The following is a 19,024-nucleotide window of genomic DNA, read 5'->3' as shown; positions in this document are numbered from 1 at the left end:
ATGTGTATTAAATGATACAGATTTCTATGTAGGCCTATTATATGATATTATTTAGATATAGAGCTCCAGGACTGTAACGCAAGTGTTGTAGGCCTACACTTCCTCGTCGGACTCTCGTCTCTTGGGGTTTATCTCAGCCAAGGTTGAGAATGAATTGGGGGGAAGGAACTTTGGCTTTGACTCCCTCAAACACATGAACCACGACATGGAGGAGAAAGGGATTGTTGGCGGCGAATGTCTCCCGCTTGAGCCCCGGCAACGATCCCTTTCTCCTCCTTGTCGCGGTTCAGTCTCCTTCACTTTGATGAGGACGTTGAAGAACCAGGAACGTCGGAGAACCCAACAAGGTCGTTTGAGATTCATAATATCGGCTCACACAGCTTTTGGCCGTGATAATACATATTATATGATATATCTATGTAGGCTATATGATAATATTTAGATATAGAGCTCCAGGACTCCCGTGTCTTCTAGAATATTTACAGAACACGGCTAAAGGCTGTGTGCGCCTCGCCATTGCGATACATCCACTGTAAACAGAGCATGGTACCGTGGCTGCAAGCTGCTCAGGGCCACACCCCCACCCTCCTCCTTGACCCGCCTCGCTCCTCCTCATTTGCATTATAGCTACAGACACCAAAACAGCGCATTTGGGGGAAGCTCAATGTGCGACTGGCTCGGAGTGGCTGTAACTCTGCACCACGGCTGAATTTCGGGAACGTCTTTGAATACTGTGTTAGTTGCCCACTAATACCTATTAAAGAATACATAAAATAGCATGTCATGGGACCTTTAAGGCGTACAAGAAAGATAGAAAGCTGAGTGTGGCATATCGAAAGGTTGGTGTCGACCGAAACACCGTCGTCGCGCCAATGCCCCGATCTGTGAGCTGGCTGTTGTGGCCCCGAAGAAATACAAGGAGTTGCTGCTCATACACCACAGCAACGACTGCAGGACTTTGCAAAAAAAATTCTGGAAGAGTTGATTAATGATCCAAACCTTTTGAGGGATGTTTGAACATCAAAAGAAAAAGGGGAAACTGATTCCTCTGTCTAAGAAAGATTAGGTGTTGTGTCACTGTGGGATAGAGCAGTTTGGTTGTAGCTCGGGTCTGGTTCACTAAGTATAGATGGTCCAAGTTGTGCTAAGACATGTTCATATCAATAATGCCAATGGCTTGATTTTGATTTATTTTGTTTTCAAGTCCTGCACAAAAAGTGCAGAAACCTCATGGGTTTGTATAGGCCTACTGTTGTATACTGCTGTTCTTCCATGTGATGGCTCAGTATGTGTGTTTCTATACATTAAACACAATGTTCAACATTTCATCTGTGGTGTTTCTTTGGTAAAATACAGTAGGCCTACACAGAAAAGCCTATGGTCGGAACAAGGTTGAGGTACAAAAATTTGATATTTTAAATATCACATCAAATTTCTGTACCTTGAAATTGTTCCAACCATTTGCTGTTGTTCTACAAAGTTTCACTGGTATTAGTAGATGGTTAACAAACTATTAACAACAGATCTGTAAAGTGTGAGTTAATATTAGTTAAGTATTAGTTATTAGCTTATGTATGTTATTGGAAAGTTATTCTAAAGTTGCAACTATTCCTCATTTAATAACTGTTAGTAAATGAGGAATAGTTGCAACTTTAGAATAACGTCCCAATAACATATATAAACTATTAACTGATACTTAACAAGTCATAAGTAAGTAATTTACTAATAGCTTGTTCATGATCTATTATTAATTTATAAGGTATAGTTATAAATCGTTAACTGTATGTTAATGATTTATAACTATACCTTATAAATTAATAATAGATCATGAATGTCATTTATAACTCATCAACTAACAGTTTATCAATGATCTATTGACTACCTACACGTCATCATTATAAATCCTTAACAAACACTGTTGACAAACACTTAACAAGTCATTAATAACTCATTAATTTACAATTTACTTATGATCTATTAACTAGTTATGACGGATAGTTATTATAAAGTGTTACCCAGGTCCGTAACCCCCTTGCGTTTCGTGAACGTGGAACCATAAAGAGCCTTTTAAGGGATTTTTATGGTTCCACGTTCTCGAACCCAATGACCACGCAGAAGCTTCGACGCAGTCATGAAGGTTTATGGTTCTGCGTCGGGTTTTAGTAAGCGGACCAATCACAGCCCTTGCTGCTGCGTCGCCTCAACAGAAGGTTATGATTTTTGGGAGGCACACGTCCGGCCCTTGTGGTGGACGCAAGGAGGGTACGCAAGGACGTAAGGGGTCCGTAACCCCCTTGCGTTGCGGGAATGTGGAACCATAAAAAGCCCTTAAGCCTGGTTTGAATTAACCTTAACAAGGCACGGCGTAACTGGGTTGATGGATTGGCTTTAGCCTCAAGTGGAAGTTGGCGTTAGTTCTAACCGGGCTTAATTTACTAAGCGCCGCATTCGTTAGCGACTTTGATGGAATACCCCTCAGGCTTCAAGGGGTAGTTAGGAATTTTGGACATATTTATGTCGCATTTCTGGTGGAAATGCGCCATAAATTCCGAACTACCCCACAGTTTAACACATTTCATTCAGTCCTTCTAGTTGCAGAGTTTGCTCGTGCAAATACTAGCCTGCCAATAAAACAGTCTTACCCACTCCACAGTACACCCGAGGCAAATCAACTATAACGCCAGACGGTCGATGTAAATGTCTGTGTTGATAGAATAATATTAGAAATAAAACCAACCTTGCATTGCATTGTATTTTGAGGGACTTGTTGTGTCTCAGCAGCAGTGTTATATTCAGGGGCGGCCTTCCCTACAGGCGGGTTAGGCGGCCGCCTAGAGCGCCATCTAGAGGGGGAGCGCAAAATAGTGCGTCCAAAAAAAAAAAAAAAAAATCTTATTGGCTACATCCCCTTCCATGGGTGCGGATTGACGGCAGGCATTCGGCGGCATTCAAATTAACATAATTGACAGCCAATCACACGCGGGGCAAACACATGATCATTAGCATAACTGAGGATTGTAACTGAGGATTTTACCCATGAGGGCGGGGCGTCAATCCGCAGCCGTAACACCCCCCCCCCCTTAAAACACAAACCATTAGGCTTTGGTAACATAATTAATTACAGCAGTTATCAAACTACAACCTAGACAGAGCATCTGCCAACACGTTCTCTGACCTGATGCTTGTTAAACTTACGCGAAAAATAACAAACCGGATGGTCGACCCCCTCAGCATCTTCCTGCAACAGTACCGCACCAGCTCCGCCGGCGCTAGCATCCACCTCTAACCTAAAGGGTCTGGTGAGATCAGGAGCGGCGAGCACCGGGGTGTTGCTTAGGAGAGCCTTGGCGCTCCTAAGCAACAAAATAGACTGAAAATAAACTTTTCATCTGCTCTTAAAGGCACCCAGTGCAACTTTATGTAAACATTCAATGAAAAATAAACATTAAATTTCTAGTCTTTTTTACACGTAGTAAGTTTCAATAACTCCATACCATTACATATCGACATTCAAGGAGCAAAGATGAGACGTCGCTGTGTGGTGAGAACTGATAGAAAATCGTAAACAACAACAATCGCCGGTGGGGAGAAGCCATTTTTCCATTGACTGGAAGCCTGCTTTATTTATTGTAGGTTACAAAAAATAAAGAAAATGGCGGCATTGTTGTTATCGATTTTCTATCAGTTCTCACCACACAACGACGTCTCATCTTTGCTGCTTGAATGTCGGTATGTAATGGTATGGAGTTATTGAAACTTACTACGTGTAAAAAAGACTAGAAATTGAATGTTTATTTTTAAGCCTCGAAAGTTGCACTGGGTGCCTTCAACGACCAGCTGCTCTCATCTGATCCTTTTACAATTGTTTGGCTCTCCATTAGGTATTGTTTTCCTTTTGTTTCTCAATTTAATTTATCCACATTACGATCTTCATCCATTCTGATGTAAATAGGCTGTTAGTATGTAGTTATTTTCTAACTGTATAATCCCCAGGTCACCCTAAAGCCAAAGCGTTCATCACGCACGGTGGCACCAACGGCACCAGGCCATCTACCACGTTTTTTTTTTTTTTTTTTTTGGCTCTAGGGGGCCCCCTAGTAGTGGCCCGGGGCCCCAAGCAATTGCGGGGCCCCAGGCAATTGCCTGGTATGCCTAATGGGATGCAGCGCCTCTGGCTGGGGATCCCCATGTTCGCTGACCAGCCCGACAACATGGTGCACATGGAGGCCAAGGGCGTTGCCCGCATACTGAACTACAACACCATGCGGAGCCAGGACCTCCTTGACGCCCTGCAGACGGTCATCACCCAGCCCTCGTGAGTCTCCCTCATATAATTTAATGAAGAGGAAAATATCAACGAGAGCAGGAATGGCTTCAGCCCTTCTGTGATTATCTAGAATGTGTACACAACAAAGTTGAAATGTGATCTACTGCAACCGTTCAACAACCACCGTGTGTTGGTGCCTGCCCCTGTGCCACTTTACTCTGCATGGCAATTTCAGTTGATTGTATGCTTTGTGTATGCTTATTGTTGCCCCGAGACTGCTTCTCTCTGACATTCATTGCAAAATGCAAAGTTGAACATCTAGATGGTCTCACGAGGAACTGCTTATATCCTTATTCTATAACTCTCTTTGGATAAAAGTGTCTGCTGCAAAATGTCAGTACTTTATTAATCTGGAGGCACAAGGATGGGATCAATAAAGCACTCTGAATTCAGACTACATTAAGAAAGAACAGAGAACATGAGGTGTATATATTCTATGGTTCTAATCTAAGGTAAAAGGAGAGCGTCATGAGGCTGTCCAAGATCCACCACGACCGGCTGCTGAGCCCCAGGGATGAGGCTGTGTTCTGGATCGAGTTCACCATGCGCAACAAGGAAGCGCGACACCTCAGGGTGCAGGCCCACAGCCTCACCTGGTACCAGTACCACAGCCTGGACGTGGTGCAGCTGCTGCTGTCTGCTGGGCTGCTCCTAATGGTCAAGAGCTGTTGCCTCGTCGTGATGTGCTGTGGTAGAACGAGGAGCCTGAAGAACATGAACAGTAAGAAGAGCAAGGCACAGTGAGGCTTTTGTTTGACCTCTTTCGCTTTTTTCACACTGCATTTTGATTTGTGAATTGTCTTTACAAATAACTTTTTGCCACAAGACACCTTTTTCCTACAGTAAATTCATGTAAGCATTTTCAGGAAAAATGTACTCAAACATTTCTCTGCCATTCAATTTGGTACTTCATTCAAGTTTTTAATAGAGAAGGACACACCGTTGGACTGTAATTGCTAACTTCTAATTGCTAAAGTGTAATCTGTTAGCATTGGTTGTTTTGTGCTGGATCAGATGTACACAAGTCATTTCAATTGCCAATCACTGTAAGGTAGTAATTGGTGAGATCAACTTGTTTACCAATTGGTTGGAGTAAATGCCACTCAGTCATCTGCGGAACGTGATTGGCCACGATTGAACTGATCTGAAAGGTTCATTGGCCGGTCGGATGAGACAATCACACTAAGCTTCAACAAGTGCTTTTATTTTCTTAAACATTCAGACCCCAACCCTTAGGTTTCCACAACACCAAGTGCCCCTGCAACAATATTCACAAGCGCATGAAATAAAGTACTGCAAACCAAAAAGCAATTTAATAAACTAATAATTCTGCCTGAACTTAAAGTAATAAAAATAATTTCTTATAAACATGCAGTATTCTCACGCTCAAATCTTAACGAATAACTCAAAAACAAACAAAGGCAGTCAGCTCCTGACGGAGTCCGACACAGCAGCTAGAGGCAGTTCGCGTCGCTCCAAGTCGTCTCATGGACTCAAACCCTAACATTTCTTTATTTCCCACAATCACCATTTCCTGCCTTTTCCGTCCTCCTTCATCTTCCACAGCACCAGCTCCATGCAGGCGGCCGCATCGTCCGCGGTGTCGTGGCCACAGACTGGCAGAGGAGAGCAGGGTTAGAATACAAGGCACCCAGTAACATTCATTCATTGAGCAAAGGCTTCAATGCAAAGCCACTTAATGAACTTTGTATTCAGATACATGTCACTTAGGAGTATAGTGGGGCATCTTGCTCAAGGATGACTAATACAGGTAGGATTGCAGACTTTGTGGATTGAACCGAGAACCTTTCAGCTAGGAGGCGCATACCCTCATCAAGACACTATCCTGACCCCTTCCTCCCCCCCATTAAAACCAATAAATTGTGTTTATTTGATCGTTAATCTGTATCACACAATTCATATTTTCGCATTGACATTCTCATGTTGATTAAGTCATAGGACTTCCACACCGAGCAGCTCTGGTTCTGAGCACTAGCTGAGCAGCTCTGGTTCTGAGCACCAGCCGAGCAGCTCGGGTTCTGAGCACTAGCCGTGGGAGAGCTGAACCCGGCGAGCAATTAGAACTAGGATGGATGCTGGGTGCTAGGCCAAGGTTGGCAGCAGGTTTGACCAACCGCTGTCCTGGATGATTCTCCGGAGGTAGTCCGCAGTGAGGTTGTTGAGGGTCAGCTTGTGGGGGGGCCCCATGCGGTGAGGGAACAGCACTGAGGTGTCAACCACAGTCCCATGGAGAAACTGAGAGGGACACAGGAGGAGGTCAGTTATTTAAGAGACACTTTCCTCGTCTGATACCATCATTATTAAATTAGTTTCGTCCTCATTAGGTAATGCATTATGTTTTCTTCAAATTAAATGTCTAAATTTTAGAATTCTCTATTAGCAATGTTATTGTGTATCTCCTTTTCTGTTTGTATGTGAGATAATTGCAGGTCTCACATGTTTGTTTCAATGCTTGCTTCCTACTCTGTAACTATTCAGTTGTGCAAAAAAGACACAACTAAACCAATATTAACCCACATCACGTCTTCTATAGTTCAAGAGGCAGAAGGGACCTAGGCTGACCCATGTCCCCGGGCTGACCCATGTCCCTGGGATGACCCATGCCCACGGGCCCCGGGCTGACCCATGTCCCCGGGCTGAGGGGCTGACCCATGTCCCCGGCTGCTTACCTTCAGGGCACAGAGGCTGGTCTCCAGGCCGTGTCCCACCAGGATGGTGTCCACTGAAACGAAGCGCAGCAGGGTCTGCTGGACCTCGCCCACGGAGGGACAGTCCTCTTTCAGGTCCTTCTCCGAGATGCCAGAGAACCTCCAGAAAATAAACACCAGTGATTTACAACACCATGGGCCAATAGAAAGGGAGTAGGTTTCCTTTCAGGCAGTGTTTTATCAGCCAATAGGACAATGACCAATCGAAAATGAGAAGTGGCTCCAATATCATTAAGTTTGAGAAGGTTTTGTCCTTATCTTTCCACAGTCTTTGCCAATTCTAAAAACCAGTGAGAGTTTGAATTGCAAGAGTTCTGGTGAAGGAGAGGAAGGGAGCATGGAAGGGAGCATGGAGGACATGTGCAGACCTGGTGTTGAAGTCGACCACGTCGTTACCGGGTTTGACGAACGTGTCGTACACCACATGCAGAGCAGAGTTGACCACCGTGATTCTGGACAGCTCTAGCCCGTGGGTGGTGTAACACTAGACAGGAAACAAAGACCAGATGTCCAACTAAGGAAGGTCTATCTGGTAGTACTAGGGTGTTGACAGGTATTTATATCCAATTATCAAGCAATTTCAAATCCATTGTTTTGAGTTGGAAATATTTCCCTCTAAAGTTCAAACCTGTACAGGTCTGTGAGTAGAAAAGCAGAAAATGTATCAAGCAGAAAATATTTGCTTGTAGAAACATAATTAGCTGATGTACTAATTTGTCGTCAACCCTTTAAAACTGAACCTCATACTTCCTTAAGGTATGAAAGCCAAAACCAATGCAGATAAGAGGTGAATGAACCGAGTGATGTCACCATTTCACAGTCCAGAGAGTAGACCCCCGGACAGCTCCTCTCAGGGTCCTCTCTCGGGCGGGAGGAGACAAAACCATTCATGTCCACCGCATCGTGGACGTGTAGCTAAACACACACACACACACACACACACACACACACACTCGTTGTCTACAATGCGAACCAATCTACGGTAGTGGTGTTGGGATCTGGTTCTCTAGTCCGTACTCTGAACACTTGGCACCCTGGTGCTCCCATCACTCCTTCACAGCAGCTGTAGCGCGTCTCATCTCCTCCAGGTACTGGTCCAGACACAGAGAAGGCTGTTAATATTAACCTAAAGTACTGTACCCATAGGCTATGTTCTTACTGTGAACTCACCTTTCTTTTCGACTCCTTTGCCGTAGTGGTAGTTACACTCCTCCTTGCGAGTGTGCTTCCCTGTTTTGCTCACAGAGTACGTTGCCCCACAGCGACAGCATATCCTCTTCAGTGCTTTGAGAGACAGACTCAAAGTTAATTGATGCAAAATAATTTATACTTTTCAAAATTCTTAAGATATTTATATTATTATTATTATAATACGGTGTAAGATAAAAAACGAAAATACCCCCGTAATATAAAATATTAATTAAAAGTCCTATTAAAACATTTGAAATAAAAATTAAGGAGGTACAGCAAAGTTAGGCTACATACCCCAACACTAGCCCATATGTACAAATATAATATCAGGGTTTCCCGCAGAAAATGTGTTAGTTAAGGAGGTGGGCTGGGCGTAGTTGCTGTCTGACCACACACTCTTTTACAGTTGGACCATTTATGCTTATTTTCATGCAGGCTGTTGATACACAGAGGGTAAATTACGTATTATACGAAATATACTTTCGTATAATATACCTTTTTTTATTATGTCGTAGTTAAGGCGGCAGGCCTGTGTTGCTTAGGCGGTCGCCTAAGCTGTAAAGTGCTGCGGGAAACCCTGAATATAACATTGATCAACTATTACTCTAAAGCCATTTGCCATAGCTTTCTGGTGAGCCACATGGCTATACTGTACACTGGGTAGTGAAAATGAAGGAAGTCAATTAAGCAGCAAGAATAATTCAGTGTATGAATTCCAATGCCTTTGAATGAAGGCGGCTGCTGGTTGAATACTGACGGTCATTGACTGTCTTCTTATTGTCTGCAAACAGGATTGCGCTGCCCGGCCGCTCAGGGTTCTGCAGAGGGTAGTTGTGCTCGATCAGCTTCTCCTCGTTCATGATGTACTCCTTTAAGCTTTCATACAGCACAGCGTCCCCTAGCAGACACACAACACCACGGTTATACAGGTCATTCAGAGGGATAACGGGCCAAAGGACCACTAACACTCACCGCGTCCTACAAGCAGGCTCATGTTGAGGGGAATGTTCCCCTTTGCTCTCTTGCCACTCATCTCGTTTTCATCTGTGGGAAGCATTAAAGATTAGTAGCGCACACACACGCGTACACACACAGATACACTCACACACACCTTTGGTAGGAACAGCACTCTGGTTTTTCATCCTCTTCAGTGCATTTACAGCAACACTCAGATATTTCAATTTGTTGGCACTGCGGTTATAAACGGTCCTTTCCTCTGCCAGTGCCTATTGTAAAAAACACCAGGCGTCTTGTCAAATGAAACACTGTATACAAACACCAGATATCACAAACAGCCAAGCTTTCACAGCTGTTCACCATCTGTCTTCTGGGAATCACCATTAGAACACATTAACGGTTTACTTGTTAGACAGGACAACGGTTGATTTGCTTCAAGACTTATTTAGTCACACGGTAAGCACCGCGGTCAAGCAGCGAATCAGGATTATCCATCTCTGTCAAGCCACGAATACCCACCTTCTCAAAGGAGTCTTTGACGGTGGGAGAGGTCTTGAGGAACTCCTCAGTGAACATGTTCACGTAGCGCTGTCGCACATCATGGGGGACTTTGTCTTTGACCCTCTCGGATCGCTGCTTCACCTTACGCTTGGTCAAAGGCTAAAAAAAAAGAGAAGCCCAAAATTCAGTATTTATTCTTTCAAAACCTCATGTGGCGATGCCTGTTGTGTGCCCAGAAGAGGAGGAGGTTACAGGACACCTTGGGAGGAACCTGGAGGGCCCCCTGGGGTCCGGACGGCGAGCCCAGGCCCGTGTGGCCAAGGGCGGAGACCGAGGGCAGCAGGGACATGTTGCCCACCATGTGGAGCGGGGCTGAGGGGTCCGGGCGGTACCGGTGCACCGGCGTGACGGCGGATAGCTGGAAGGACTGCAGGCCGTTGTTGCTGACGGCGCTGATGGGCGTCAGCACCGTTGACACCGAGCTGGCCATGGATGAGAGGGGCAGCGGGTAGGAGCCCTCAGGTAGGATGAAATGCAGGTTGTTGCCCACCTGGATCAAAGCGTTGCCCACTGGGATGCAGCTCATGTATGCTGATAGAGGACAGGAACCACACACACACACACACACACACACACACACACACACACACACACACACACACACACACACACACACACACACACACACACACACACACACACACACACACACACACACACACACACACACACACACACTTTTCGGGCGTCTTCATGCTATATAAATGCAATTCAATTCATCACTTATTATTATCATCATCATCTTAGTTCTAATAAAGTATCTTCTAAAACCTGACCTCATCAGAATGTTGCGATCCAACAAAAATACCAACAGAGGTCCACGTACCACTCTGCACGGAGACCGGGAGCTGGACCTGAGAGGGGTGGACCGGGGCTCCGGGCTCGGGCCTCCTCTGATGTGTAGACTGGGCATTCACAGAGGCAGTGAGGGGCGTGGCCCTCTGCTGTAACTGCAGGACCTTGGGATGGTGGAGAAGCTGGGGCCCAGAGGCCCCCCCCCGCAGGGGAACTGGAATCTTGGGCCGAGGTCTAACCACAGCAACCGGCTGGTCCAATAACAAGGGTTAAGGTTTCGGTTTGCTTGTTTACTGTTACAAGCATTTCTGGCTTTTAGCCTTAATTGTCAAGAAGTATTTTAACATGGGTTATGATAGTAAAGCAGACAGTCAGATGTTAACAATACACACTATTATCAAGTTATTGCAGTCCCGGGGGCTCAGGCGATTAATGACTTATAAGCTACATATACTTGATGATAAATCTTTATCTGAGGGTATATAGGATACATACCCTCAGTGATTATATACCAACTATGATTCATAGCCATATGCTCAGTACTACTTCAATGCAATATGATAATCAGACAGGCTGATGTTAAGGGATTAAAACTAAGTGTACGGAGATAAACAACAGACAAGATTTAAGGGTCGCAGGAATGTTTGGACTAAATAGCGTGGCCATTGGGTAAAATAAAACCATTAATGACCAGGGGTCTAACATCTGGGGACAGAAGGGGTACCTCTGGACGTCTGGGGATGTGGGCCACCCTTTTCTGCGAAGATAGGGCCTGTGGCTTTTCCTCTACCGCGGACGCCTCCAACTCTGTCTGCTCGTCCCCCTGACAAGGGGCGAAGGGGTCAGAAACTTAAGGGAAGGGCGAGTCCACCCTGGCTCTGAAGAGGGTTCTGCCGGCAACTCACGTTCCCGGTCAGTGGGACTGGGGGCGCGGGGGGCTGGGCCCCCTTCTCCGCCTCGTTGGCTTCCATGAAGATCCGATAACACTCCTCCATGGGGTCACTGTCCGACATTTCCATGTCCGAGTAGTGGAGGTTCTCTGAGGCCGACTCCCCAGAGCTAGACTCGATGAGGGTGACCTTCCCTTCCCCCGATGGGCTGCCAGGTGGGTACTCCGTGGGGGGAGGGGTTTGGGGGGACAGTAAATGTGATTGGACATTGGACTCTGACGTCCTGTACCAAGGGCAGCTGTGGTCCCCGTCTGAGGACCCTGATGGCGAGGGAGGGGTGGCCGTGTGCGCCTGTCCACACGGCACAACTGTGGGCACGCTATTGGTCGGGGACCAGTAGTGTTGGGCCGTGTTGGTTGGAGGTTCTACGGTCAGGGTCGTGAGATGGTAGAAGACTGAGGGAGCAGGATGTGGATCACGGTTGGACTGCGCTGGATAGGCCATCTTGTCAGTGTAGGCCTGAGGCGGCATCGTTGTTATGGAGATCTCACTGAACTCGACAGTGGGCAGAGCGTCCTCAAAGTGACATCCATCCAAACTGCTCCTCCTCTCCTCCCCAGCGGACTCCGCGTGGGAGCCAGCCATCCTCTGGTTCTCACTTCGCAAGTCTTCCAAACATTTAGACAAGCCGTCAAACATATCAATGGGTTGACTTCGGCGTCTATGGACCGCCTTGTCTGATTCTATCAGTACAACAGAAGAGGACTCACCCTGGGAAGACTCAGAGTGTGAAGTGTGTGATGGTGTGTGGTCAACCTCGTTGTGAGGGGAGCTCCGGTCCGGTTCTAATACCATCGATTGATTTTCAATGACATCATGAACTTTGCTTTTTTTTAAATCCGGGGAGGATGGGATGTCGATGACGAGGTCCCCTTCCTGTAGGAGGTCGTTCTCCAGCATGGGGTAGGCCTCCCTGCTGGCTGACTGAAGGTTGTGACCATCACTACAGGAAACCTCTCTTGCCCTTTTGACCCCAGCTTTATCCTTCTGATCTTTTCCTGACGAACTGAAAGACCGCAGATCTGCAGAGAAGTTGGACAAAGGGTCATATTCCAGATCCGTCCTTGGTTTGGAGTTATCCACCACGTATTTCCGTGCTTGGGATGAGAGCTTTGGCGTGCGTCTGTGCGACGACGGTTTATAACCATCCCCGTTTTCATGTTTGCAAGTAGTCTCCGTCTGGTAGCGGGACAGCCTCCTCTGCTCCTTCTCCACCTCGCTCTTCACGTCCTCAATCTCCTTGTTGATACGAGCCAACTCCTGGAGTGATTCACTGCTCTCAGTTGGGGGATAGTTTGGGATTCCTGCTTTACGGCACGAAGACATATAGAGATGCATGTTTTATTACATAAACAGCAAGTCGTTTTGATAAAACTATGTTTTGCAGCAGTTTTACAGCGGTAGTCCAACGAATGAAGGAGAACCATTAGAATCCATCAAAGCAAAATAACAGCACTACTTTCTATCCCGAAAATTCTTACTACAATCAATCATTTAGTAAAATATTGGATAGGCATGTAAATATAATCCGTTATTAATTTCCATGTAATTGTCAACAACAGACCTTGAAAATCAGCCAGGCCAACCGGCTTCATCGAAGCAGCAAACATCTCTCGGACCTGTTCCTCATGCTTGTACAAACAGTGCGGCCTCTCACAAAGTCCACGTCGGAAAGGGCAGACCACTTCGGCAAAGAAACCGGACGCTGGCAACATCTGCAAAAAAACTAAACCCGTCAGCTTCGCCTTTATTTTAATAAAAAAGTTATAAACGACGCGTGGAGACTCCTAATTAGGTGAGGCAGGTGGTGCACATCGTTATACAAGTCATACGTACGGTCCAATAGTTTTGTTTGTCTGATTATTTGTATGATTATTCCATTTTGAAACATGGTCAAAATGTAGGTCTGTTGCCGGCTGCTGGTGGCATTGTATTACGTGTTGGTCGTCTCTAATGATTGATTGGCGTCTGTTGGCGTGAGGAGTGTGTTGCAGTACCTCCCCGCGCCACTGGGGGCGGCGCTGCGTTCAGGGCACGTGGGGAGGAAGAGGTGGCGCTTGGGAGAAATGTGAACAACAACATGTCCACCAGTAACGTACTTTCAAAACTGCTTTTGTTTATATTTCACGGTCTTTCAAATGGCAAATAGTGACGATAATAACGATGAGGATGAAACGTGGAAGACCAGTTTGACAGACTTTACAGTCGCGCCAAGTCCAGATTATGGTGAGCTAAACACAAACCGGAATCAAAAAGATAAATAAATAGTCAACGTCGTACTGCCTCGTGAACAAATGCTTATCCATATTTTAATGGCATTGCTTTGTGTGTATAGGAACTGGGTTTAATAGACTGCAGACTGCATCCCCCCAAAGAGTCATCCTACACTTTGACTGGTGTAGGTGGAGATGATCAGGAACCCAGCTCTGCGTAATGTGCCTTTGGGTAAAACTGGTTTACTGCATCTACCTTTCTTCAATTGTGCACTCGTATTAATTAAAATATAGCGATTAATGTAGCCGTTATTTTTACGTTATGTACTGGTCTCGGTCCTTGGCCCCGTTTCCCGAAAGCATCGTTAGCCTAAGGGAATCGTGAAGTGCGTCGTACGATCATCGTACAGTTTTTACACTGTTTCCCGAAACCATTGTTGGTAACGAAAGTCGTGAAAACGCTCGTAGCTAACGAGGACTCCAGGGGTACTCCAGGGGTACTACCTACTATAGCCTCAGTGGCGTCACCAGCGGACATTCTGTGTATTGGATGCGTTTTATGAAAACACATCCAATACCACGGAATGCCCAGCTGGCGCAATTTCGCAGCCAAAAACAGTGGTTACCGCAGGCGCAGATATTATTACTCATAGACTACTGTTAGATTTAAACAGCAAGGATAGATACATGTTAGAAGCTAACAACAACATAATTGATTGCAGCAATTTAAAATTCCAAAAATGCATGCGGAGCCGAAATGTACCGATCAAACACCACGTCACAAGGCATTTAATAAAATCAAATGATTCCATTACTCTTGTGTGGGAGGTCGCTTTCGAGCTGCACTTGCTGTCTCCCTCTGATTTTAATTCAACCATCGTGGTTAAAATGTCCTCATATTGATGCAGGTCAGAAGACATAGGATAATGTAGACATGCATCATGCTGAGACCAGCGGGTCTTGCTTATTGCGATTGTTTGCATTAAGCACTGTAGGCGCTTCGGTGAGGCTGCGATGAAGTTCGCTATTTATTGGACCCTGTCTAGACGGTAACAAACGTCCCTGACCATAGTTAATCGCGTTTGTAGTCTACCCTCGGACGTGAACTCATCATTGCATGCGGGTGTCTTCATTCATAAAAAAATTAAAACATTCGGGAGTATGCAATCATACAAATTATTCTTATGAGGTCAGAGACTCCGTGCGCAGCCCCGCCTTCTCCAGTAAACCAAGAAAGCCCGCGCCGTGACGAACGGGGGATTTGACCCCCCCAACCCCCCATACAAAAACTGTGTATTTATCTGCAGGTATTCAACAGAAGTATAATGTAGTCACCTGTAACTACGTTGCGAGGGAGCAAGGTGTGACCAAGGTGATGTCGGTGGTGGATGCTCAGGAGAAATGCCCTCAGCTTGTGCTGGTTAAAGGAGAGGACCTGACACACTACCGGGAAATGTCCTACCAAGTCACGGTACAACTAATAATCGCATAATGTGTAATAATCATGTTTTTCAGTGTTTCTATAGTGTTGTAATGTATATCATAGAATAATAAGTAATGTAAGATAAAGTAAAATACTTACAAACATTTTTTATGATGTTATTTTGCTTTATTGTAACTATTAAACCTTATTACGTTGAATATTGTTTTATTGTAATTTAACACTTGTATGTGAATTATTTAAAAAAAATAAGCTTTGATCTCCTACTGAATGTTGCATTGGTTTGTCCATACGCACTCACCTTCTGCTGTGGGGATTTCACAGAGATGGTAGAGAAGAGACTGACTCACTGCTCCTCGTTCGAGGGACATCGGGGGGCTGGGGATTTGACATTCTGGTGCTTTCATTACATTGTGTTCACACAGGCCGGTGTCTCACTGAAACCAGGAAATTATGAAACCAGCTTATTGTCTAATTTGTAAGAAAAAGGATTTACATTTAACTTTCAGTTCTGTGCTGAATACTATAAACCAAAGCTTTTGAAACTCGACGAGCAAACGGAAGTGTTACTTGTTCTGTATTCTGTAGGGATTGAGACTAACCCTGGACCCCACCGGAGGCTGGTGGTCGGCTTTCACATCGCGGCGGAGCTCAGAACAGCCATCTGCAGCAAGTTGGGCCTCGACGTCTGTGCATGGGTCGCCACCAATAAGCTGCTAGCCAAACTTGTGTCTGGGTCCTTCAAACCGAACCAGCAGACCACACTGCTGCCCCAAGACGTTGACCACATCATGGGCCACCTCGGCGGCCTTCATAGAGTTCCCGGTAGAGAAATTGCTGCATTAATTCAGTGTAGTTTGTCTTCTAAAAAACACACCGTGTTGTACAGAAGATTCATTCAACAGTAGTTCATACCACACGCATGTTGGATCATGGCACCAAGGTAGGATGAGTTAATGATGGTCTGCTTATGATTAAAAAAAAACACTATACATGTTGTATAAATGGATAAAGTTGTCCTAGGGGGCTGAACTCATTGTAGTTGTGTTCTTTCCTCTGAGGGGTGGGACATCAGACCAGTAAGTGGCTCCAAGCCCTTGGATTGGTGACTGTGCAGGACCTGCAGCTCTTCCCATTGGCCGGCCTGGTGAAGGAGTATGGAGTCCCAACTGGCCAGCGCCTGAAGAACCTGTCTCTGGGCGTCGATGACTCCCCCGTCGTGCCCACAGGAGCCCCCAAGGTAGGACACGGCTGGAGGGATGAGTGGAGAGTTTCAAAGAGAGAGAGCAAAAGAGAGAAAGGGTACGATTTTTGAGATCTACATACATTAAACCCTCCCTTTGCCTATGCATGCACCTGAGGTGGCGCTAGGTTGAACGTGATACACAGAGAAGATGGATTCCCTCAACAAATAAGCAAAAATAAGTCCTGATTGGACAGCAATGAAGTGTGTTTGTGTGTGTGTGTGCATTACACTTAAATCCTACCTAAAGCACGCTTTGAAATTACTAAAATTGTTCTGGCATCATGTTTGTTTCTTCTTTTAGTCTCTTAGCGATGAAGACTCGTTCAAGAAGATCTCCACCACTAGAGAAGTTGCAGAAAAGACCCAAGAGCTGCTCACCAGTCTGGTTGAGAGAGGTTGGTAACAGCTAGTTACAGTTGATACGGTCTGATTGGACACGAGACTCTAATCTCTCTGCTTGGTTTGGAAACATGCAGAAAGACGGCCGGCCGCCCCAGACCTTCAGGCTGACCATCCCGAGGTACTCTGCAGAGAACAAGTGGTTCAGCAGGGAGAGCCGCCAGTGTCCCGTCCCCCACCACCTCGGACACAAGGTGGTCTCAGGTGGGTCCCTCCCCCACCACCTCGTACACAAGGTGGTCTCTGGTGGGGGGGAGCTGTGTTGGTCAAATTCAGAGGACTTTACTGATCCGGAGGTAAAATGGGGCCTTCACTGGTGCTCTGCAATAAACCATATTGATGGCAGTCAAAGTAATAAAAAAAAAATAAAAAAAATAAGCAATAATTAAATTATGCTAGACTATAAAGTGGCTCAGATGCTGCGGTCATTATTATTATCCTTACAAATATTATTATTGCTGTATTATAATTATAATACTGAAATAAATATTACTATTATAACTAATAATAATTTTTTTTATAATTATTATTTGCTCATCCTCTTCCGTTCTGTCCAACAGGCAGCACTGATGCTAATGTGCATCTGGTTACCTTGGCGATGAAGCTCTTCAATAAGATGGTGGACGGCAGCACGGCGTTCCACCTCACACTGCTCAACGTCTGTTTCACCAACCTGCCTCCGGCGCGGGGGACCTCGAGCCAGGGGGCCATCACGTCGTTCTTCACACTGGGCAGCTCCCCACAAAGCAGTCCGACTCCCTCCCGAACTCACGTACCTCACTCCCACTCACCTCATCTCTTTAAATCAATTCAAACTTTATTAGTAAGACGCTTGTTCACTTCATTTAATTAATTGTTACTTATTAAACGGTTGGGACTATTGGTCCAGTTGGTCCATACTGTTTAATTCAAGCCCAGAAACTACTTAGGAGGAAAGGTTCCCTTGTTTGCTCTGAACGTAGTCTAAATGTTCCTATATTACAAAGGATATGGACACAGCAAGCATATCAATAGTTATTTCCCCTGATTCTCGTCAGGGGGATTAATTTAACCTTATTTAAGCTCATGTTAGTGGTAATGCTAGTTTGTGTTCCCGGCAGGAGGAGCATCCACCCAGTTGATCGGGTCATTTGAACGGGTCCCAGGAAGTGGAGAATAACCCCGAGTGTGAAGACTGAGCAGGATTTCCAAATGAAGACACTAGCAGAGAGCACAACGGGTTCCGAGGCAGATCAACCCGCATCAGCAGCAATAAAGACCCCAGTTGTTTCTCCGGATATTAGTGATCACCACGGAGCTACCCGCAGCACACAGGCACCGTCTGAAGACTATTGGACGACTGCAGGCAGGGCACATAAACTGCCCCCTAATGTTGACACGGATGTATTCAGGGAACTCCCTGAGGACATCCAGAAGGAGCTGCTATCACCTGCCTTCACCCGTACCCACCCCACCTCCTCCGCCTCGGCCACCAGTCGGCCAGTCCCCACCCCCCTACCCCTCTACTATGGTCCTGACCGAGACCCTGCCTCCCAGTCCCAGCCTCCCCTCCGTTCTTCCGGTGACTCCCATCCACTCCCCATTAGGGTGGGGTCCTACCTCTGTTCATCTGACGCACTGTCAACCACCACAGAGGTTAGCCGGACCCCACCGGGCCGGACCAGGAGAACCCCCCGCGGGAGACCCCCAGAGGGCTGGGGGACAGGCCTCTAGCAAATACAAGAAGGCTGCGGTTAAAGGCGGTAGGCAGAACGACTTGGACAAGTATTTTAAGGCCAGCTAGGCTTTCTGCCTTGTTCCTCCCTATGTGGCCCAAGACTCTTTGATTGTTCATAAGAAATGTTAATTTTATCAAAGGATTTTTTTTTTGTTATTTTGGCAATAAAAGTTATGGTTTCTTCGAGACATGTGATTGGTTATTGCTTATTAATATTCATGATGACTTAATATGAATGTAGCTTAAATATGGGGACTTCATTCGTGGTTGAGTATGTAGTCCTAAATCAGTTCTTTATTACCCTTAAGCTCTGCGTTCGCGTTCAGTTGCAAAACCATTATGGAGAACAACAGATTCGCTCCTTGAGAATTCCCCTTCTGGCCGATGTCCATGGAAATCCACAAAGCCGCACATTCGTCGAAGGGCACAATACAGTTTCAAAGGTCTCCATTTTCTAGAGGGAAATAGGCCTGTGAGCAGCTGACCCCATAACAGATC

General features: G+C 45.8%; 3 protein-coding genes across 5 annotated transcripts; 2 read left to right on the top strand and 1 right to left on the bottom strand.

The window, feature by feature from the left end:
- Positions 1 to 2,213: 2,213 nt before the first annotated feature.
- On the top strand, positions 2,214 to 5,381 carry LOC115557192 (UDP-glucuronosyltransferase 2A1-like). The gene is given in 5 exon segments (XM_030374802.1): positions 2,214 to 2,262; positions 3,994 to 4,038; positions 4,041 to 4,057; positions 4,167 to 4,315; positions 4,780 to 5,381. Coding segments are annotated over 5 exon segments (552 nt in total). The 3' UTR covers positions 5,072 to 5,381.
- Positions 5,382 to 5,515: 134 nt separating this feature from the next.
- Positions 5,516 to 13,503, bottom strand: LOC115556782 (RNA exonuclease 1 homolog). 3 transcript variants are annotated; one of them, XM_030374095.1, is made up of 17 exons: positions 13,347 to 13,503; positions 13,075 to 13,225; positions 11,466 to 12,817; positions 11,285 to 11,371; positions 10,592 to 10,811; positions 9,965 to 10,296; positions 9,724 to 9,864; positions 9,359 to 9,473; positions 9,220 to 9,291; positions 9,005 to 9,145; positions 8,227 to 8,340; positions 8,074 to 8,147; positions 7,867 to 7,971; positions 7,425 to 7,540; positions 7,018 to 7,156; positions 6,463 to 6,583; positions 5,516 to 5,943 (listed from the first exon to the last, which is right to left on the bottom strand). In XM_030374095.1, the coding sequence occupies exons 2-17, from the start codon at positions 13,223 to 13,225 to the stop codon at positions 5,852 to 5,854; spliced, it is 3,372 nt and encodes a 1,123-aa protein (XP_030229955.1). In that variant the 5' UTR covers positions 13,347 to 13,503; the 3' UTR covers positions 5,516 to 5,851. The 3 variants fall into 3 exon arrangements, with proteins under 3 accessions (XP_030229955.1, XP_030229953.1, XP_030229954.1); XM_030374093.1 differs by having other exon boundaries at positions 11,285 to 11,383; positions 13,347 to 13,502; XM_030374094.1 differs by having other exon boundaries at positions 11,285 to 11,383; positions 11,466 to 12,814; positions 13,347 to 13,502.
- Positions 13,504 to 13,903: 400 nt separating this feature from the next.
- LOC115557191 (polymerase (DNA directed) iota) lies at positions 13,904 to 18,714 on the top strand. Its single transcript, XM_030374800.1, has 9 exons — positions 13,904 to 13,955; positions 15,031 to 15,194; positions 15,590 to 15,641; positions 15,753 to 15,989; positions 16,226 to 16,404; positions 16,712 to 16,804; positions 16,881 to 17,013; positions 17,370 to 17,659; positions 17,944 to 18,714. The coding sequence occupies exons 1-9, from the start codon at positions 13,919 to 13,921 to the stop codon at positions 18,520 to 18,522; spliced, it is 1,764 nt and encodes a 587-aa protein (XP_030230660.1). The 5' UTR covers positions 13,904 to 13,918; the 3' UTR covers positions 18,523 to 18,714.
- Positions 18,715 to 19,024: the final 310 nt, after the last annotated feature.

The sequence above is a fragment of the Gadus morhua genome, chromosome 13, assembly GCF_902167405.1.
Source record: "Gadus morhua chromosome 13, gadMor3.0, whole genome shotgun sequence".
Classification (NCBI taxonomy): Eukaryota; Metazoa; Chordata; class Actinopteri; order Gadiformes; family Gadidae; genus Gadus; species Gadus morhua.
The sequence above is the reverse complement of the archived record's forward strand: the minus strand, read 5'-3'. Positions and strand labels throughout refer to the sequence as shown.